At 40.0% G+C, this 23304-nt stretch overlaps 1 protein-coding gene across 3 annotated transcripts in view; it reads right to left on the bottom strand.

Annotated features, from left to right (window-relative positions):
• PHF20 (PHD finger protein 20) overlaps window positions 1–23304 on the bottom strand; it is a 127781-nt gene that overhangs the window by 63284 nt on the left and 41193 nt on the right. For all 3 annotated transcript variants that reach the window (XM_070801583.1, XM_070801584.1, XM_019972344.2), the window contains 7 exons: window positions 21855–22026; window positions 20650–20734; window positions 11451–11530; window positions 8177–8561; window positions 3835–3948; window positions 2563–2751; window positions 1590–1769 (listed from right to left, as the gene is read on the bottom strand). In XM_070801583.1, the coding sequence (XP_070657684.1) occupies window positions 1590–1769; window positions 2563–2751; window positions 3835–3948; window positions 8177–8561; window positions 11451–11530; window positions 20650–20734; window positions 21855–22026 (1205 nt within the window). The remainder of the gene's footprint in view (window positions 1–1589; window positions 1770–2562; window positions 2752–3834; window positions 3949–8176; window positions 8562–11450; window positions 11531–20649; window positions 20735–21854; window positions 22027–23304) is intronic.

Genomic DNA, 23304 nt, shown 5'->3' with positions numbered 1-23304 from the left:
TTCAATTAACCTGAAAAAACAGGGAAGAAGGAAAAGAACAAAACACAGGATCAAACAGAAGAAAAAGCAAAATGGCAGACCTCAATGCAATCGTATCGGTAATTTCATTTAATGTAACTAAACAATGCAGTTAAAATCCAAACCCAACTATCTATAAAAGACAGTTTGAACTTAAAGGCATAGTTATACTGAAAGAAAAGAGACGGAAATAGATAGATCATGTATATAGAAAGCAAAAGAAAGGTGGAGTACCTGTTCTAATATCAGAAAAAGGACATAAGAATTAAGTCAATTTTCATATTCAAGCTCAGTGAGTCTCAAGCAGGTTAAATACAAAACTAAAACAAATTTAAGCACATCATAGTGTGACAGTCAAGAAAAAGACTACCACCAAAGAAACAGTGATATTTCACATTACAAAGAGGGCAATTCATGGTTAGGAATTCATGGGGCTTTCACTGCTGGGGCCCGGGTTCAATTCCTGGTCAGGGAACATTCCACAAGCCTTACCGCCAAAACAGAACACAAAGCGGGGCAATTCATTAGGAGGACATAGCAATTAAAAATATGCATGCAAATAAAAACTAACTTCCAAATACATGGATCAAGAATTAAAGAGAGAAAAAGATAAATCCATAATCACCCATCTCTTAGTAGATGGTAGAAACAGATACACACATGGAAAAAAACAAAACTAAACCAGTGGCAACGTATCAGAAAAACACCATCAACCACCCTGACCTAACTGACAGATTTACAACATGGCAGAACACACAATTTTTTCAGAAGCATACAGAATATCCATCAAGACAGATCATATGCTGGACCAGAAAAAGCAGCAGAGCAAATGTATAAACGCTGGGGTAATTCCCTGGCAGTCCAGGGGTGAAGACTCCACGCTTTCACTGCAGACCGTGTGGGTGTGATCCTCGGCAGGGGAACTAAAAGCTCCCATGCCCCCGTGGCATGGCCAAAAATAAAAACAAATAAAGACTGAAATCCGACAGAGTATGTTCTTTGACCATCAAGGCATTATATCAGAAATCAGTAACAACAAGGTATCTATAAAAAAATCTAACACTTGGAAATGAAACATATTTCTAAGTAACACACAGTCAACAAATAAATCATAGATATTCTGAACTGAATGAAAATGAATATACAACATATCAAAATTTGTAGGATGCAGCTAAAGCAGTGCTTAGAATATTTTATAACTTTAAATGCTCATATTAGAAAAAAGTATCTAAAATCAATGACCTATATTTTTAGAAACATTTAAAGAAAGAAAACAAGATCAAAACAGAAATCAATGACATTTTTTTTTAATAGAGAAAACTAAAGCAAAAGGTTAGTTCTTTGAAATCATTTACAAAACTGATAAATCCTCAGTAAATCAAGAAAAGAGAGGAAGTACAAATTAGCAATATCAGACAAGCATGTAGCATTTTTAAGTATATAGCATCAAAATAAGAAACTGTTATTAATAAAGGGTGAAAAAAAAATTAGGAAAGTTCATTTTAGTTCACAATCAAAGCAGAAGCAGAAGTATATTTTATAAGCAGATTATGTTAACTCTAAATATGAACCTGCCACAGTAGAAATCTCTTGTAATTCAGCAAGGGGAGAAGCCGGTTCTGTTTTCATAGTGTTTTCTCCCATTGACTTGCAGTTCAACTCCAAGCCTGCAGGCCCCAATCCATCCCCAATGGAGTGGCAAGTTATTGTGGATGAGACCTGGCCAGCTTCCAAAGGAGATTTCAACTGACCTAGAAGAAAAAGAGAAAGATTGGGGAACATATACACGTATTTAGTCTGAGAACCAAAAGTCCCACAAAAGACTAATAAAGTCAGGGTCTTTTTAGAGGAAGCCATTCATTTCACAGAATACATTCACAAGTTCCAGCACACATAGGGTTGTAAGCATATCAAAGAAAAAGGCTAATAAGAAGCTAAAGTGAAGGGAGGATCTACTGGAAATATTAACAAAAAGGCAGACGCACTAGAGTAAGATGGCATCAGAAAGACAGAAGAACAAGGCTCTTTAGCACTATACCTCCAACCCAACATTCACATACATAAGCAAAATCAATCAGAAATGCACAGAAAAGTTTGTCTGTGAATCCTCAGTGAAAAATAATATGAGAAATACTGCAGCCAAATCAATATCTTGATTTCAAGACAATCTAAAACTTGTGTAAGGCAGTACACAATGACTGATTTAGACAGGTTCTCACTGGAGAAGGCAATGGCACCCCATTCCAGTACTCTTGCCTGGGAAATCCCATGGATGGAGGAGCCTGGTAGGCTACAGTCCATGAGGTTGCTAAGAGTTGGACACGACCGAGCGACTTCACTTTCACTTTTCACTTTCATCCATTGGAGAAGGAAATGGCAACCCACTCCAGTGTTCTTGCCTGGAGAATCCCAGGGACAGAGGAGCCTGGTGGGCTGCCATCTATGGAGTCACACAGAGTCGGACACAACTGACATGACTTAGCAGCAGCAGCACCAAGACAGGCAGCAGGTTGGCAAGACCATTCTAGAACAGACTCTACTCACCTTCTTCTGATTCCTTGGTATTGGATGAAGTGTTTTGCAAAGGATCAGTATTAACCGTATCAACCAAATCTGATACAACCAAGTCAGGATCTAGAATTTCATGGGTCCCATTAGTGGACAGCCTGGAAGACCGTCTCCTTGATAAGTCTTTGTCAGTGTTTTCCGAGTAGTTTTTTGACTTTTCCTGGGCTACAAACCATTAAGAGAGTTGTAGTCAAGAGACCAGAAGAAATAACTCTGCTACTATAAATTTCTGGGGCTTCCCACGTGATGTTAGTGGTAAAGAACTCACCTACCAATGCAGGAGACATAAGAGACGCAGGTTTGATACCTAGGTTGGGAAGATCCCCTGGAGGAGGAAATGGCAACCCACTCTAGTATTCTTGCCTGGAGAATCCCATGGACAGAGGAGACTGGCGGGCTATAGTCCATGGAGTCACAAAGAGTCGGACACTACTGAAGTGAATTAGCACACACAGATTTCTGGACTGGCTGCCTTGATAAGGGCTTAAACAGACTTCTGGCATCAATGATGAAAGGAAATACCTTATCCTGGCTTATAGTTTTAAATAAAGGCACAGTCTTTCTGCCAGGACATAATTTTCCTAATTTAAGGATTTGTGATATGAAAATATGTGGGCAAGGTCACATCCCAATCTTGACAAGTGCTATTTGGGGGCTTTCCAACATAAAAATGTACGTATTAACAACACCCCAAGGCAATAAGGTTTACAGAGCCTTAGAGCCATCATAAGTCCTTTCTGGAACCAATAGGATATTTTTAAAAAATCAATAAATAGCATTTTTTAAAATGGAAGTATAGTTGATTTACAATGTTGTGATAGTTTCAGGTGTGCATGAATATATAGGTTCATGCACATACATATGCTCTTTTTCAGACTCTTCCACTACACTAGGTTATTTTAAAATATTGAATATAGCTCCCTGTGCTAGAGTAAGATCAATAAATATATATTTAAAGTTTCACTCGTCACAGGAAATCCATCACTTCCTAAGCCATTAAATTTCCAGTGGAATCCAAATCAGATGGGTATGGAAATGGCATTACTGAACTCAACATTAACATAGCTTGTGCTTTGGGATTTATTTTCCCTCTAGCAAAATCCTCTGATCCAAACACACCCCATTCACACTAGCCCCTGTGATCAACAAGCATTAGAGTCTATAAGGCCCAGGTGACAACACGGACACAGGGGAGCTAACCCAACGGTTGTCAAGTTCCAGCCACACATACACAAACGGAAGACTCACATGAATTTTTGTCAAGCCGAGGACGTTTTAACGGGACTTCATTTCCTTTTGATATTTTCCGTCTTCTCAATTCCAATGTTATTGGTTGCAAAGTTTGAGAGTTTGAATCCACAGCTATAATGATTATAAAACCACACACACACACAAAAAAAGATATGTAGTTTTTTATTGACCAATTCTCATGCTGTATACAAATAAAACATATATGTGTGTGTGTGTGTGTATACATATACACACACACACACACAAATCATTGCATGATAAATAAACACTCAAAGGGCATTCTTACTTAAGCCAAAAGGAGTAAAAAGTGAAATGGGTGAGAGATTACTTCCTTATAGGAAATGCTGACATCCTGCAGACTGACCTCTGAATCTTTGTGATCTTTCCTACGACCCAGCTCTAGTCATATACTGATCTCCTAAAACCCACTCCTTAAATATCCTAATATGACTCCTTTAAAATATGAGGGTATACAAAGGCAACAGTAAAGTCATTTTTATAACCATCAAATCTTCTCATCAAAATTTGGCTTATTCAATACTCAGGAAATCCACCATGCAGGCTAATCCTTAAAATGTTGTACCCTGGGACTAAAGCTTGATTATTATTTTCAGCCTCTACTTGCTGAACTGGTCAGCTTGGCAATGGTCCTAGTTTTGAGGGACCAAAGAGAATGTCAACATTTACAACCTCTTAAAAACAATTCCAGAAAAATCTCAGGAGACCATGCTATTTGATAGCCAATGTTCCAGACAAGGCTGCTTAACACTGGCAAATCCAGCACTGACATAATTTTAGCAGTGCAGAAGCTAAACCCTTAGACGGTACTCACTTTTTATTTTTTAAACCTAACAAGAAGTTCTCTCCCATCAGGAAAGATAAGAATCCAAAAGGCAGGCAGAAGAAAAAAACAAAAGAAATTGGAAAGCTTGAGGGAAAGGTAGGGCTAGGGGGTCTGATGAAGGTTGAAATGACAGAAAGCAGCAGCCAGGGGAAGGAAGAGAGGGAAGAGGGAAGGAAATGGGAGGGGAAGAAGGAGGGGGAGAGAGAAGACTCATCTAAGACCAGAAGCTTCAGATCTGCCATGTCAAATGTACAAAGGACAGAGGGCTGAGCTTTGAGGAGGCAAACCTGATGAGAATGCTGGTCTCTTTGGTTCTTTGTGTGTTCAAGCTTCTCAATGTGCCAACATTACTTCGTTCCAAGGGTGGGAACTTAGAGATCACACACATTCCACATTAAATACAAACAACCCTCCCTAAATAGCTCAGATCTGGTTCCAGTAAGGTCTGTAATAATCTAGCGAGCTCAAGCCTCCACCATGTCAACTGACTTATTTCAAGCAATTTTTAAAGAGGATTTGAAGTATATGAAATACTGGCAAGCCTTCACATTGATACCATATACAAACCGGGGCTAACCACACAGAAACTCAATGTTTCCCAACACTGAATTATTTTTACAGTAAGAATCATCTGGGAAGGTTGTTAATAATTAGTATTCCCAAATCCTGCTCCAGAGATTCTAACTGGAGAGGAACAGCTCAGGCAAGTGTTAACAGTAAGCTTGGAAAACCCCAGTTCTCTATTAAATTTGATCCTATCTGGTGTAACATCCTACACTTAATACAAGCAATAAACTGAATGCCCCATTTTTAATCAGAGTGAAGTAAGGTGGCTTCAGAGAAGCAGTCTGCAGACTGGAATGCAAGTATCCCAGTCCACACTTTCCAGAGAGTACAACCCACTGTAAGAGTAACCAAAGGGGAATCTGTTTCAGAACACTCAAGTCCCACATACTCACTCTCTTCCCTAAACTATGGTGAGGACACATCAGATTTCTGCCTGTTCACACTGTCTACCTTTCCTTGAATAAGTGCCCTCCTCCCACTTACACAAAAAGGCCTGCTTATTTACATCCCACATCGTAACACGGTACACTGCCCAGAGGTTTAAAATGTCTAGACCTTCTCAACAGGGGTTCCTCATTTGAAAACAGAACAAAGGTTATTTTCTTAATTCTCCCAAGAGTTGTTTATAACTAGTACCACCACCAATTGGCAGAAGTCAATTCATTACAGGTCACAGATGCCTTGGGCATTAGAGCTTAATTCTCTCTTGGAATCCTACTGAGAAAGCCAGTGAAGTTAGACCACTGCTGTCCAATAGAAATATGAGAGCCACAAATGGAAGCCACATAGATAATTTTAAATTTTCAGTTGTCACTTGAAAAAGTTAAAAAAGTGAAAATAATTTAAACTTATATTTTATATTTATGTTAAATATATAAAATAGCTACATATTTATACTAAATAGATGAATTATATTGAATATATTTTAAATTTATATTTATATAAAATATTCTGTAAATATAAAAAATATAAAAACATTTATATACTTAAATATGAATATTTAATTCATATTTTATTTAACCCAATACACCCAAAAATATCATTTCAATATGTAATCAATATTTTTAAACTACTGAGATATTCTACATTTGTGGGTGGGTTTTTTTTTTGTTGCTGAGGTTTAGTAAATCCAGAGTGTGTTTTGTGGGTTCTGTTTTTTGTTTATTTGGCAATGCCATGTGGCTTGTGGGATCTTAGTTTCCAGACAAGGGACTGAACCCAGACTCTGGGCAGTGAAAGCATGGAGTCCTAACCACTGGGCAGCCAGGGAATTCCCTCCAGTGTGTGTTTCAGAGTTACGGCCCATCTCAATTCAGAATAGCCACATTTCAAGCACTCAGTAACCACGAGTGGCCAGCAGCTCCCATACTGGACAGTGCAAGTCCAGGCCCCAGTTAGGCATAGGTACAATGCTGAGCTCTTTGAGAGTGAAAACAACCACTGAAAGGGGAAGCGCCTTATTTCAACTGGGAAGAAAGCAAACCATCGTCCAATTTCATACCTTAAAATTAGGACTAAGATGTAAGAAGGCTGCCTACTGGGAATGAGCACTAATACATTTATTTGAAGTAAATAAGAGTTTTTCCACAAAAATTACATATGATGTTGCTGTCTGGATTGACAGATAAGACTGGCTTTGCATTCTGCATCATTAAGGGGACAACAAATGGGTTGATGCTGTAGTTCCACAGTTTTTTATATTTTGTTTTGGGTTTTTGTTGCTTTTTTAACTTCTTATTTTGTATTCTGGTACAGTCAACTAGGGCTTTCCCAGGTGGCTCAGTGGTAAAGAAGTCACTTGCAATGTAGAAGACACGGGTTCAATTCCTGAGTCGGGAAGATTCCCTGGAGAAGGAAATGGCAACCCACTCTAGTATTCATGCCTAGGAAATCCCACAGACAGAGGAGCCCAGTGGGCTACAGTCCATGGGGTCACAAAAGAGTCAGACACAACGTAGAGACTAAACAACAACAATAAATTTAGCTGATTGACAACGCTGTGATATTTGAGGTGAACAGAGAAGGGATTCAGCCATACATACTGTAGTTCTACAGTTTTGATGAAAATATATTTTATGTCATAGTTTATATTTTTCATCTATCTTTGGCAGCTATTCAGACTTATAAGGAAAAAAACAGGTATCACTTTAAAATGGTAGGGGTTCACGGTTTTTATGTAAAGTACACGTAACCAAGAATATCTGCAGGCCTCTGCCACATAATCACAGACGGTGTTCCGTACAGAGATCCTGGGAGCTTTTCACGCCACTCAATCCAGCAAAGGAATGTTTGGCTTAGGAAGAAATTCAGGATTTGTTTCTTTCTTGGCTAGTCTAGAATTCCAAATTTCAACTTTTTAAAATAATTGTGTACTCTTCCCTAAATCCTCTAACCTTGACTCTACCAATTACCCATCTCAGCTTTTCATTTAGACTGAAAATTACCAATCCATAATCACTCTGCAGAGAGCTCAGTTTCAAATGTAACCCTCCCTTCCCAGGTCCAGTGTTCTTTGTTCCCACCTCCTCCAGAGATGCCCACACCTACTTACCTCTCTTTTTTCCCCTTTCATGTCGCTCATGAAAACACTATTTTCGGATTCCAGGTTCTAGGTAAGCTAATTTGAAGTGAATCATTTGAAATGGCACAAGCAAAAGCCCTTAGCTTACTAGGTTTTATCATATAAGCTGAAGCATCTAGTGAAGAGCTATCTTTCATCTCAGAAGCCCAGCCAAGAATATGTTTCCCAAATTTATGTTCCTCTGGATATATGCCTCCCATAAAATTCAGCTCCACGGACATGACTTGTTTTCAGGTGACAGGATGACTCAAGGTCAGTCACAGAAACAAAGGGTTAAATAACAAAGTTATAAAGAACCACAAAGAGCCACAAAAAGAACACTTGCAGTGCACACCTGGAAAACTCACCAGTAGGAGCAATGGAAGGGGGTCGGCCTCGCTTTCTTTTTGGCTCCCTCAAGTTTTCCTGTGGACTCTTCACAATGTCTTTTTCAGGTTTCTTATCCACTTGAGCATCTCCAGAATACTCTCTGTCATTTTCTGAAATGTTCTCCTTATCTTCCTTCTCGTTCTTGGGAAGGCTCTTCTCTGACGCTTTTCCCTTTTCAGCACAGATTAACTTTCCTTCTTTATCAGACTGCTTGGCTCGCTTTTCTGTCTTTAAGGCTTTGTCCTCTTTGTCTTTCTTCACAATGGCTGTGGGTTTTCTCTGTTCTTTAAACTTTTCTCGTTTATCAGATGATAGAAGACTTTTGTGTTCTGTTTCTTTAGGCCTAGCATTACCCACAATATTCTAAAATGAGCAAAATAGCGATGAAACACATTTTGTGATTACTTGCAAATATAAAATCAGGTGGTTCTTTGTAAACTTATGAAGATAAAAGAAATTAAAAGAGGATATATTTCAGGTCACATAATGGAAAGCACCACTGAAAATATCCATCCATATGCTGAGGTTTGAGAACCAGTCCTAAGTTTAAAGAAAATAACAGAGTCATGTTGAATTCCTTCTGAGACAATGCTATCTCCCTTATGATTAACAAGTCACTGGAAAGTAGTTAAAGGGACAGACAACTACCCCAGGGACCTCTTCTGGGAAGCAATCTTTTTGATAGCGATGTTCTAAGACAATGCCTTCGTGCCCTGTCTGTTGTCATCCCAAGCGTGACTACACTGACCCAGGGTCTTTCAGAACCTGACGTCCTGTGTAGAGAAGAACCCAATAAACTGATAACTGGTGGCTGAACAGGAAAGCTGTAAAGACTGTCCAACTCAGAAACAGACTGTCTTTGCTTCCTCTACTGGGTAAAGGCTGTGCTCAGACCTACTATGTTCCTGAGCTACTGAGTTTTTGTGCATCAGGAAGAAGTACTACTTTTTGGTTACTTTCCTCCTAAATTACTTTCTTTTAAAATCTCGTTTCCCAGTACACTGTCTACTGTCTCATAATAAAGCCAGCTCTGAAAGCTCCGGAGTTTCTAAAACTACAATTAAGTTTATTTGTGTATGTATCTTCCTTCCAAGACCTCAAGAGAAGAGCAGAGGCCACCACATCAAGTTCATATGGGACCCCTAGCACCGAGCACAAACTAGGCACACAGAGCTTTGCCAGGAGCAAGAAGGAGTATCTCAATGTGCAGTGAGTAAAAGTTTAATTTGTCCCAAGGGGAAAAATAATAAATAAGGAGAATCCTTGTGGTTAGAGCCTAGGAGGGAAATTTTATTTTTCAAGTCCTCTAAATTGTCTAAAAGCAGCCAGGTTTGAGAACAAAGCCCTCCTTAGTAACTGCTGGCAGAAATACAAATCGCAACCACCACGAAGAGGGGTTGGCAATTTGGGTCAAAAGACTTACAATTCTACTTTTGAACTAGAATGAATTCCTAGAAATGAAATTTGTTAATGAAATAATTAGACTTGTGTACCCAGACTTACAAATATCTTTAAATGACCACTAGGAAACTGGTTACACAAAGTTGGGTTATATACATATTATAAACACTACATAGCCATTAAAAGCTATATTCCCATACAGGACTTAGGAACTTGGGAAAACATTATTTTGTTAAAAGAGCAAGTTATAGAACAGTAACGTATGACTCAAATTGGGAAAAGAAATACATATGTACATAAGTATCTTTTTAAAAAATACAGAAGGCTATACATCAAAATCTTACAAGCAACTGTATCTAGATGACAGAATTAAACAATTTTTACTTTCAATGTGCTTTTCTGTGCTTTCTAAATTTTCTACAGCAAATATATTTTTATAAGTATAAAAAAAGATAAATGTTCCTTAAATATAGATGATCAAACCATTTTGAGCAGTAAATGCCTATTTAAAAAAAAAAAAGAAGAAACAATTACTATATGAAAAAAAGCTTTAAAAATTGACAAATATTTTTTAAGAAGTTTTGCTTTGTAAGTGGCCTCGCTGAGAAGTCATTTATCCAAAAGACTATGTCCTCTTGGGAAAGGAAAACAAACAGGAGCCATGGGCCTGTGCTTGACTACCTGCCAGGTCTGAGATGACAAGAGATACTCAGAGGCAACTGGGAACTGAGGACTGAAGACCCACAATCCACACAGGGTGAGGTGCCCATCTCCAAGTCAAGGCCCTGTGAGTACTATCACCCAGAGACAGCAGCTGAATGTTATTTGGAGCCCTGTCCTTCCACTTTGGGAGATTCTAGACACAATCTTGCAGCTTTTCAGTCCTCTGTCTAAATTAACTCATTCCACAAACTTAACACAAAAACTGCCAAATTTAAGGCCAAAATAATGTATACAGTGCTGTGTAGTTCCTGAGATGCCTGAAAAGCAAAAGATCAAAAAGAAAACATCTTCAGGGCTAAAGCTTTATAATTTTATCAATTTTTTGAAAAGGAAAACCAGCAAAAGGCAAAAAACACTTTTGAGGCTATCTTTAACAATATCATGCATCATGATGCTTTGAAAATGCTAAATATGTACAGAAGAATTTATTCAAGTAAAAGTATTTAATCATAAGACAACAGGTTCCAGCATTACCAAATACTGCCACATCAACCACCCACAGAGATAAATAATAGTAACGATCAGAATCTTTCCCCTCAGCTATTTCATTAAGACATAAATGCAAAACAAACTAAAAGGGGAAAAAATCATGAGGAAAGTAGGCAACACTTTACAATGTCAAAACTCAGGACCTGTGCTTAGACGTGGATGGTGAAAGGGACAACAGAAAACAAACTTTTCAACCCAGGCACATCCAGCACAAGTGACTAACAAATCCACGTCACCACCAGGCCATGGTCCTGAGCTAAAAGGCAAAGGCAGATGAGGAGGGGAGAACATCTCTAGATCTCCTCAAACACTCTGCAAGTTCCCCAAGAGAGGAAACAGCTCTGAGGGCAGGGCACAAGGAGAGAGAGAAAAGAATAATCCCCAGGCATTTTGGAAAAAAGACCTAACAGGTAATGGTACTTAAGTATTGGCACTTCAGAAAAGAAGACTGTATGAAAAGGAAAAGGCAGAGAGAGAGAAACATTTGTAGTATCTGAAAACTTGCATATTGCTTTCTGGAGAAATCATGTCAGATGAAGGGAAGAGTTTGCCATCATGAACAAATATAGCATCTTTGAGAAACAAAACTACAATATTAGCATTATGCATACCACAAAAGCATAAAACCACATTTCTCACCTGATCTTTGGAAAAAGCTTTGACATGAATATGTTTGACAGTCTGAACTACTCCATCATAAAATTTCACAGTGTAAGTACCTAAAATTCAAAAAGATACGATTTTAACTTGTAGTTTTATGAAAGCGACAAAACTTTTCAAAGCATAAACACAAAGGAGCTCCAACCACAATAATAAACCTACAGGAATTAAAAAGTTGTTTAAGAATCACAATTGGTCTTTCTTATGTCCAAGATAGTACTATGTTTGCCTTTTTTCTCTTTATCATTATAGATTTGTTTACCTACACAGATCAAAATCCATCAAAAAACTTCATTTTTATGGTGCTACACTAAACTTTTTAAAACCTGCACTGAATTTAGACCAAGAGCAAACACCAGTAAAACGATTAAGAACGTAAACAAACACCTACAATGAACTACCAGGAAGACAAATTAAGGGGAAATCCCATTTATCGCTGCTTCAGAAAAAACAAGTCCTAGGAATAAACCTTGGAGAAGGCGACGGCACCCCACTCCAGTACTCTTGCCTGGAAAACCCCATGCACGGAGGAGCCTGGTAGGCTGCAGTCCATGGGGTCACAAAGAGTCGGACACGACTGAGCGACTTCACTTTCACTTTTCATTTTCCTGCATTGGAGAAGGAAATGGCAACCCACTCCAGTGTTCTTGCCTGGAGACTCCCAGGGACGGGGGAACCTGGTGGGCTGCCGTCTCTGGGGTCGCACAGAGTTGGACACGACTGAAGCGACTTAGCAGCAGCAGTAGCAGGAATAAACCTACGTAAGGAGCTAAAGGACCTGTACTTGGAAAACTATAAGACACTGATGTAAGAAACTGAAGATGACACAGATGGAAAGACATACTGTGTTATATTCTTAGTGGGAATGTAAATTGGTGCAGCCACTGTGGAAAACAGTATGGAGGTTTCTCAAAAACCTAAAAATAGAACTACCATATAACCCAGCAATTCCACTCTTTGAAATACATCCTAAACAAAAACAAAAGCATTAATTCAAAAAGATACATGCACCCCAATGTTCACAGCAGCATTATTTACAATTGCCAAGATATGGAAGCAACCTAAGTGTCATCAACAAATGGACGGATAGAGATGATGGATGGATACGTGTGTACATGGATACACACATACACACTGGAACACTACTCGGCTATTCAAAAAAAAAATGAAATTTTGCCATTTGCAGCAACATGGATGGACCTGAAGGAGGGTATTGTGCTAAGTGAAATAAATCAGACAGATAAAGATGAATATTATATGATCTCACTTACAAGCGGAATCTAAAAAATACAAGTTAGTGAATATAACAAAAAAAGAAACAGATTCATAGATACAGAGAACAAACTAGTGGTTACCAGTGAGGAGAGGGAAACAGGGAGGGGCAAGATAGGGGTAGAGGATTAAGAAGTACAAATTATTATGGATAATATACAAGGATATACTATACAACACAGGGAATATAGCCAATACTTCATAACAATTATAAGTGGAGTATAACCTTTAAGAATTGTGAATCACTGTATTGTACACTTGTAACAATATAATACTTTATATTAACAATACTTTCATTTTTAAAAAAAAGAGATGTAAGGAAAATGCAGGCTTATTGCTTGGTGAATTATTGCTTATTATTTAATCTTTATTTTCTGAGCTGAGAAATAGTAATATTTAAACTTTAAAAGAAATATGACCATCTGCTAAAGATATGCTTTTAGACGTCATAATAATCTCAAAATCCATATGAACTACCTGCATGTTACTATGTTTAAAAACAGAGACTAGGCTAAAGCACTAAATAGTGCCTGCTACAGTTAGTTTTATTCTTTTTTTTTTTAAGTCTAACAAAAATCACTCTCTGCTAAAAATTTGAAACTGGTTATCCAAATAATCCTGTCCAAATAAGGCATTCAGCTTACAAAAGTTCTCATTAGTTCCACCCAAACCAAATTCTCAAATTTTTGCATTTTAGAACCCACTCATGTCTCTCCTTTGCTGGTTCCAGGAAGTTATCAAAAAAAAAAAAAAGTCATAGTTAATCTTGTCAAGATTACCAATGAACCACTGGTAATCATGTAATGGTTTTCCACTGGTAAACATGGTTAGTTTTCAGAACTAATTTACGACTCAACATGCAAGGGAAAAAATAAATCTAAAGGGCTGAGAGCAGAATAATGCCAACAGTGAAGTTAAGGTCACCTGGCTGGTTGCCTCCATCTTCTACACTCTCTCCCCACCTCGCCCACCCTTCCCCTCCAGTCCTAAACAGGGCCCTGTGAATGGCTACCACCTCTACTGAAACCCTTCCTCTTCAGCGTCTCAAAGTCCAATGCAATATGAGCCCAGTGATTTTCCAAACCTTATTTCAAATTACTAGCATACAATACCCAACAACTCAAAGCGACTAGCTACTTGCCACCCACTGAAACTGTCTTGGGACATTTCCACCTCCACATCTTTATCAAAGTGTTCTCCTGCCTGGAATGTGCCACTCGATGTTAAGTGCTCAGCTCAAAAGACCACAACATTCCTGTAAAACCTTCCTGACTTCCCTGGTCCTGGAGATTTCTCCCTCCTCTGAACTTCTTACTCATTTGGTTCCTGGTCTACAGAGCCTCACACTCAGGTGCCTTCACACAGAAGGCAGATGCCAAATCAAAGGCAGGCTCTCCAAGGATAGAGACCACATCTAACACCAGTTTCTCACACAGCGCCTGACTCACTGTACTCCAGTGTTTCTCAAAGTGTGGTTCCCCGGACCTGTAGCATCAACAACCCCGTGAACCTATCAGAAATGCAAGTTGGCAGCCCTACCCATGATATACTGAACAACAACTCTGGGAGCGTGAAACAGAAATGTGTGTTTTAATAAGGACTTCAGGTGATTCTGGTGCACGTTGAAGTCTGAGAACTACTGTCGTAAACAATTAGTCATTACCTACTGATTTTACTCCTGGTAATTACAAAAGCGATTATTTGTCACAAGTATTGTCAACACATGAAAGCGGCTAGCAAACAAGATAGATACAAGGATATATAGTTGGTTGGTTAAAGCAAGCAATGAGATGACAGGCTATGATAAGGATTTTATCTAACACAGGTCAGCAATTACTGATGCGTACTTAACAACAAGGCCTGGGTTCCTGTCTTCCCGCCTCTGTTGAGGGTGTTGGCAAACAAAGAAGCAACGCTGTGGGACTCTAAACAGGCCCTTTTCAAAGCAAAGCTCTGGTAAGTCTAAGGACTGCGGTTCAGGGGCATCCAAGACTATACTTTCAGTGATCTTAATCAACAAAGCTCAGCAGCAGTTACATCAAAATGGAAACTCTCCATTTCTACAGGCATTTCAAATAGCCAGGACAACTTAAACAGTGCTATGCAAAAGTCCAAGATTTTCAGCTACTTGAGGTCAAGTTTGAAGCTTACTCCTGACGGCAGGCTCAGATGGAGGCCTCAGAGGAACAACAGAGCCAGAGGCAGAACCCAAGCCGGTCTGCTGACTTCTCTCCCAACCCGACATACCTATTCCCCAAGTCCCTCAGCCTCAACTCCAAACCTCAGACCCAGAGCACCACTGGCCCCTCTGAAATGACCCAAACTATGGCCAAAGGCCTAGGGGACCACTGCTGTTAGGTAGTAATATCCCAGCCCTGACCCTTTTTACTTTCAAAGAACTACAAGGGATCACCTTGAAACTTTCTCCCTTGATCATGCACACAGCCTAACTTGGGCTTCAGTAACTCGGAGGAAACACTTCCCGCAGACAACAGTGGCCTCGACCTGGAGAGAGGCTTCAAGTCGACTTTAACGGTTTCGTGTGTAACTAAAAGAACATCTTCCCATGGAATCCTCCAAAGGGCGGCTGGCAACGATCTCTCCCACGGCCACAAACAACACTAACAAAACACACGTAAATGATAGGATTCAAAATGAGAACATTAGTGACACAAAAGCGACCTGCCTCAGGCTCCCTTAAGAAGTTCTGGTGTCTACCACATGAAACCAAGCTTCCTGGCCTTGCTCTCTATAGGTTAAGAATCCAGCATATCAGACAACCTTATAGAAGTTAGTAATAGCAGAAGGGACATAAGAACAAAACTTGAGACCGGTAGCAAGCTCATCTTCTCCAGGACCAAGGAAAGAGGGATACACAGGTGACTTTGGAAAGGACAGATTTACATTGCTCCTGAAATCTACCATAACTGTGACTTCAGGACCCTTTTTCTATCCCACTCATTCTTCAGGAGTCATAGAATTCCATAATATCATGGAAGGAGTTTTCAAACATGGTTTCTCAAAGTCCTGAGGTTCCCACAGATGTGCCTCAAAGGTGGGCAGGGGGATGGGACAGGTTCGTGTCTGCAGGCAAACCTCCCCCTAAGCCTTCTCCTCTTAGCAATTTTACATAATGGGCTTAGGTTCTGCAGCCAACAATTTCCCAAATTGCTCGTCTATTCCAATTTCTTCTTCCATTTACAACTGCTCAGTTGAATTCAGAGCAAGAGAGTGAACTGCCTATGATCACCACGCAGGGACTGGGACAGAGCCTGTCTCCACCAATCAGGGCTCTCAAGACACCGCTGGGCTCCAGGAAGCACAGACCATCTACTCCCACCCTACTGTTTCAGGTGCACATACACATTTACACACACACACACACACTCCCCCAACGGGCACCTGGCCCTAACTGAAACTCCTGCTGTTTAAGGAAAACCCTGCTCCAGAGAAGCAGGCTGATACTGTGGCCACTGCAGTTTCAGGAACCTTGGAGCCCCACAGACCTCCATTCAGACTTCCGTGCTACTATTTACATATGTGCTCTGCAACCTCAAGCAGTTTCTCCTGTGAGCTGACTTCCTCATCTGAAAAATGAGAATGGGGTTGACGGCAACAATCTTTCTACATGTGTAGAAAGAAAAAATGAAGAAGAAATGAGCTTCTTCACATGAAGAAGAAATGAGCTCAGATATGGAAACTGCTTAGCAAAGGGACTATCACAGAGCAAGGGAACAGTTGCTGTTGTTTAGCCACTAAGTTGTGTCCAACTCTTTGCAATCCCATGAACTGTAGCCTGCCAGGCTCCTCTGTCCATTGGATTTCCCAGGCAAGAATACTGGAGTGGGTTGCCATTTCCTTCTCCAGGGGCTCTTCCTGACCCAGGGAGTGAACCCACATCTCCTGCATTGGCAGGCGGATTCTTTAACGCTGAGCCACCAGGGAAGCCAAGAGATCAATATGTGGTTCTAATTACCATCATCTACCAAGTCACTTTAAAAGGGAACACCCTTACCCCCCAACAGATAGCAAGAACCAAGATAGCACCTGCATGTATGGGCCTAAATTGTCTTTCTATCTCTAGTCAAAGCTGTTCATAGTCCCAGAGTTCCCACATTTCAAACGCAGGATCAGTTACAGCAAGAAGAAAAAAAAAATAGTAACTGCTTCAGCCAGAGACTCGAGAAATAAGATCATTTCCATAGCATCTCCTGGTAAAATGCAGACTTAGGCACTGAACAAAGAAATTGAACTGGGGGGCACAGGACCTAAGAATATGCATAACTTTAAGGAAGAGGGACCTGATACGCCTGCCTGTGCACTCAAGTTAAAGAACCACAGATCAACAGGAAGGAATGATTCCTCATTTTGTTGTAAATGTGAATCTACTTTCAGTTTCCTCTGAAGAGACTGCCTCACAGAGCAGAGGGGTACAAACCCCTGACAGGCAAGTGGCTCTGACACCTCCTTAAAAAAGGGGAGCTGGGTGGAGCTGAGGTCAACTCACCAGAGAAGAGAAGGCTTCCAAACAAAGACTTCCTGGAAGCAGAATCCCTTCCTCACTCCAACGCAGACCGAGGATCTAACAAGGCTATCAGGTGTGGCTGCCTTCACGGAGAATGATGCTTAACTGCCACTGCCAAAGACTCATGCCAGGTGAAAAGGGCTAAATAACATGGCATTATTCTCCGAAGTTTCCAATTGCTAAATGACTCCCTTAAGAAACTCTAAAAGTTGCTCGCTAGCTGTGAGTCAGTCATGTGGGACACCCAATGCCAGCAGCCAGGGCTCTCCACTCTGGCTACAGCCCCTGCCCACCAGACTGCCCAGTCAATGCTTGGCCTCGGCAAAACCACCAAGGAGGTTATGAGTGGCAGAAAGATCAGACCAAGCCTTCCCGAGTCTACAGGGAGTGACTTCACTGTATTCCCAGCCTCCTCCCAGCAGCACCAGAAAGACAGAATAACTTTACAGGAAATAAAGGGAGCACCTCGTCTGCAGAGGTTCTGCCACCATTAAGCTGTGGTGGCCCCTGCTACAGACAGAACTGAGGCAGGACAGCAAACACCAGGGAAAGAGTGAAATTAGAGTCCAGTATCGTCCTTCTCAATCATGCAGCTGAATAGTAGAATAAATCATGATGTAGAAACTCTGCCAGTTCCCCTGGATTAAATCTAACCCAAAGGCAGCACCTAAGAGTCATTATTTCATCAAAATCAGGCACAGACCTGAGCTCCCGCAAAGGAAATCCCAGAGGATTTCCTTCTCAGTCCTGAGTGCAGCAATAATACCACACAGCTGGGTGCATTCACTTTCAGGATTTCCTCTTCCCCGTCCCTCCCTACTCTCCTCCCTCTTTCAATTAATCTCAAGAACTAGAGAGGATGGTGGCATAATGCAGGACTTCAGACCAAAAAATTCTGGGAAAAACAGGTTCTCCCCAAAATATCCACTCATTTTCAATGTCCTCCAATTAACTAAAATTTACTGAACAGAATCTGAAGCTTATTGAACAAATATATTAGGGTGGCAACCGACCATTGTGGGAGCAACCATTACCTCAAGACTCTCCCTCTTATCATTTTAGCTCATGCAGGAAAATAAACTTAAAAGATTTTTTAAAACAACTTGCAAAGCAAATTAACTTTAAAAGGACTTCTCTGGCAGTCTAGTGGTTAGGACTGGGGAAGGTAAGATCCCATCCTACATGCCGCGTGATGCAGCCAAAATGTTTTAAAGAAAAAGATTTCAGACCCAACTGACACAAAAAAACCCAACAAATGCAGATAGGGATCCCTCCTCACACCTCCCCTTATGATTTATCTGCACCATTCTGCACCTGTTATACCTCCCCCGGTTGCTCTATCTCAACACCTACTTCATTCTGCCTTGAACAAGTTCTTTATTCTTTTTTAATCCATGATGCTAAGGCCTGGGCTCTACAGATATTAAACACAAACAGTAGGTTCCTAAGCCTTTAATGCTTCCACCTAGACCCTCACACCCTACCTCTCTACAAGACAGCTCCCAGGACTCCCCAAATCCCTCCTTCCTCAATGTGCCCTTCCTTTCCCATTCTTTTCATCTAAACCCTCTTCTCACTTCTATCCTCCATGTGACTCTGGGACACTACTGAAACAAAAGAGACACGTTGCTTCCTTTCTGCTACCTGCTTTATCAACAGTTACCCGTGTTTCTATCCACAATCTTCATTTGATCTAAGGAGCAGCCATTTCCTCAAAAGGGCACACCTCCCCTAGGGGGAACATCCAACTTGATCAGAATAAATCAACCTAACAGACTTTCAGAAAGACATCTATGTACACTAACAAACACCTGTGTTTCATATCATATAATTTAAATCCAGTAAGAGTAGAAAAAAATTACTAATCTAAAAAATAAGATTCTAAAAAATAAACTTTTTCTTTTACTGTGACTTTTTTTATTGAGGTACAGTTGCTTAACAATATTATATTGGTTTCAGGTGTACAATTTTAGTGATTGACAATTTCTATAGGTTATACTCCATTTTAAGTTATTATAAAAAATATTGGCTATATTACCTATGCTGCACAATATATCCTTGTAGCTTTTTTTTACTTTATTTTTCCCATATAAATGAGATCATTCACCATTTTAATACAAATGGATCTATAAACATATGGATTTATAATCTATTTACTGAGTGATTGATATAATAAACTATGCCTTTTACAAAAAGGATCTGAAGCAGTTTAATAACATGTTACTTGAATAATATCCATTTATTAAAGTAACACATATGAAAAGTACTGTGAGACTTTATTTTAAACACAGGCTTATACAATGTAACTTGGGGAAAACAAGGGACTATCCAAAAAAACTTAACCACAAATGAGAGGATGAGTAACTGCTTAAAGAACTTAGAAGATACAGCCTTGCTCTGGAGGCCTGTGGTAAGAGGACTTTGTTTTCAGGGATACATCTGCCACTTCCCCCACCCAGTCTAATAACTGCCAGGACTGGTGAATACAGCAATAGAGGAACTAAAAGTCCTGCTATATGCAAATGTACAGTTCATTTTTGACCATTTCAACCCATTCTGAGATGAAGTTTCTTGTTTACCCCAAGGTCCAGCATTTAGCAGAGTGCTAAATAAATACTTGAATAACTTCATTGAATGAAGTCAATCTAGCCTTTCAGCCCTAACAGTGGTACTAAGAGGGTACTAATTCACTGCAGAGATTATGGACATACCACAAACATCTCAGTAGAAAATGCTTTAAAAAGGTATCACTTGAGCCCTGCCGAGTCTGTTCTATGTGTCAGGATGCTGACCACACATACCGTGTTCATAACCCTCCTCTTCCCTTGCCTCTGTATTCACAAGACGAGCCTCTTTGGGTTGTGTTCCTCGTCTTGATTTCTCACATGTTCTGAACTCTGGCAAAGGTATCCTAACTCAGAGCTCTAAACCCCAGTACCCCAACTTCAACTAGCAACTCTGGTATCATACACCACTCTCAATCACCTGGCATCCACAAAATACGTTTTGGAAGAAATGTTTGTTGCCTGCTTCACTTGTAGACTGTTAACAAATAACTAAGAGGTATATTAGGGACTTATTTCTTCAATTGTATTAGGAACTCCTAGACAGCAAGAAACTGCAAACTTCCAGCAGAGGGACAGATGAATCATGACTGTTTCAGAAAACAATGACTAAAATTTAGAAGGCAGAGAACCAATCTCCCCCTCCTTAACCTAGCTTTCTCTCCATTTATAATTTCTTCCTAACTCCTGACATAGTAATTAACTTAGAGAGGATTCCAAGGCAATAAATACATACTAAAAATACACCATCAAATTCAAATATTATAAACTCACCCCTAAGTCAAGAGTAAAAACAATTACAACTCAAATGCCTTACCATCCTTGTTAACAGCAGTGACTTTGGCTGGGTAAAAACGACAATCAGACCAGCAAGCAAGGACCTGCTCATTTATTTGAAATTCCTAAAAAATATTAAAAAACAAAAAAGATCCTGTTACCAACCCAATTTCATAGGATATACATGGTAACCAAATTCATAAGACAGGCTGAAATTGACAAGGGCAGGAAGGGGAGATGGTTACTGGGATGAAGATGTTTCTGCTGTTCAACACTAGGAGTCAAAACAAAAGGGCTAGACACAGCGTTTTCCCATTTAAGGAATTCTGGACAGGCAAGGCACAGCACTGATGATAATTCTATCTTGTCCCTGAAAGTGCATCTAACAGCCCAGGACCACCAGGGTACACAAGTACACAGCTTGGAAGGAGAGAGGCTGTTTCATCTCGAGGCAAACAGCATTCATGCCACCTAATGCCATCTATCCTTCTAGATGGTCTTTGGACAAAGGAGGCACTCCTTCACCATTAATATTTCATACTGCTTTCCCAGTACACAGTTTGCATTGATACATTTTGTAGAATGAATACCCAGCAGCCAAACTGGGCAACAGTGAACAATCTTAAACTGGGAGTGGGGAGGAGGGGGAAAGGCTAGCAAGAGTTCAAGTTCCCTGGTCACGGTTAAAGTGGAAAACAGAATCCAGGGCTGAGTCAGCTCCAAAGGCAGCAGGATTTCTACAGATGTCTCAATTCCTGTTTAAAAAACTGAAAACAAATACTTTGTCCTTCATTTTGAAGTCATAAAAGTACCAGACATAGTGATGAAATTTAAAAAACAGGAATCCAGTCCAGTCAGTTCCAAGATTTTCAAGGGCTTATTTAAAAAAAAAAAAGCTAGCATAATGCTCCACATGGAATGACTGCTTAATGATCAAACAGCAGATGAGCTTAAAAAGCAATCTAAAGGGATACAGTGGTATAAAAGAGAGAGATCAAGTCTCCATTTATCATCAGTGCAGTCTCAACCAAATTAGTTTATGAGTTGTCACGTCAATCATGTCATACACACAGATGACAACTGAGATTCTTCAACAACCCCAAGAGGCCGTGGAGATCTCAAGGTTGCACTCCAAGCCTAAATAAGGACGGTCCTCAGCTCCTACAGACTTTCACACTAAATATCAAAGACTCAGCCCAATGGCTGAGCCTGCTCATCACTGAACCGCCCGGATTTGTTACTCACAGATGATCCTTCCTCTTCATGCAAGCCCTCTTTCCTCAGCTGTATTTTCTCTAAAGGACGTAAATAAGGACTGTCCCAGCAGAACCACTCATCATAACGATGGTTCCAACGCTTGAAATGGATGAGTACTTTTCCTTCTTCGTAATCAATATCTTCTATGTGAGCTGGATACCTGAGTCAGGAAAGAAAAAAAAAATTGAAATGCCCTTAGTATCCACCTAAAATAATCAAAATGATATTTTTCCAAACCTCTTACCAAAGAAGTAGATCTCAAAGTACTAAATAAAGCCTATCATTTAGCAGTTCTCTGTCACTGTGCCAAATTGAAAATCATGGAGGCTAACAGACTTGGGATTCAAATACTATCCTGGATATTCCTTAAACTGTGATTAAATTAGCCTTTCAGAGCCTGAGTTCTTTCATGTAAAGCGGAGGAAGGATACACTGTGTTGCAGTGTGAGTCAAACAAGACGACATATACACAAACCTGAGCACAAGAGAGGCAGGAAGCAAACAATTAACAACTAGATTGTATTTTACAGGTGTCAAAAAATTAGAATGATTGGCCAGCCCAGACTGTGTTAGTCTCAATTTTAAGAATTTTGTAATCTATGCATTGGAATATCATGCAGTTGTTAAAAAAAGAAGATGGCTCTATGTCATGATATGGAAAGCTCTCCCAAGATGAACCATTAAATGAAAACAGTGAGGTGCAGAACACTGTGGATGGTAAGTAAACTACTGCTTATTTTTTTAACAAGACAAAAAAGAATATACGTATTCAAACATGCTTAAATATGCCTAAAACATCTGGAAGAATACACAAGAAACTAACACTGGTTACTTGTAAAATCTCCAATCACTCTTCTTCTAGACTGAGAGCTAGGTAAACCAACAAGTATATTTGCTTGACTCACTTGAAACTGGCAATCAAGGTCATGGAGGTCTGTGGGTTTGGAAGCAACTGTCATGACAAGAGCCAGTACTTCAGTGCAGGACTGCTCAAACTTTTATGCAATGCAAATCATCAGAGAATCTTGTTAAATGCAGATTCTGATTCAGTAGGTGAAGCTAAGTAAGGCCTTAAAAGCTTTAAACAAGCTCCCAGGTGATACAGACATGCTGGTCTATAGCAGCAAGGATTTACTGTCTAGTCACTGACTTCTTGAGTGTCAAGTAGCAATGGTGGGGTGGGGTGGCAGGAGCAGTATTGACTTCCCAACCTCCAGTTCACACTCCAGCGGTGAGTCCTTCAAATTTAAACTCTAAGGCCAGTCCCCTTGAGTCCCACTCCTCCAAGTTCTCCAACAATTTTCTAAGGACCCAATTACTTATGTTAAATCCTTCTGTGGTTCAAGTACCCAGGATGGTTTCTGTTTCCAGCATATAAACCTGACTGATACAAGAGGGGTACTGGGTATGGGGCAGGGAGGGGCAAAAGTGGGAGGGA

This window comes from Bos indicus, chromosome 13, assembly GCF_029378745.1.
Source record: "Bos indicus isolate NIAB-ARS_2022 breed Sahiwal x Tharparkar chromosome 13, NIAB-ARS_B.indTharparkar_mat_pri_1.0, whole genome shotgun sequence".
In the NCBI taxonomy this organism is placed as follows: domain Eukaryota; kingdom Metazoa; phylum Chordata; class Mammalia; order Artiodactyla; family Bovidae; genus Bos; species Bos indicus.
The sequence above is the reverse complement of the archived record's forward strand: the minus strand, read 5'-3'. Positions and strand labels throughout refer to the sequence as shown.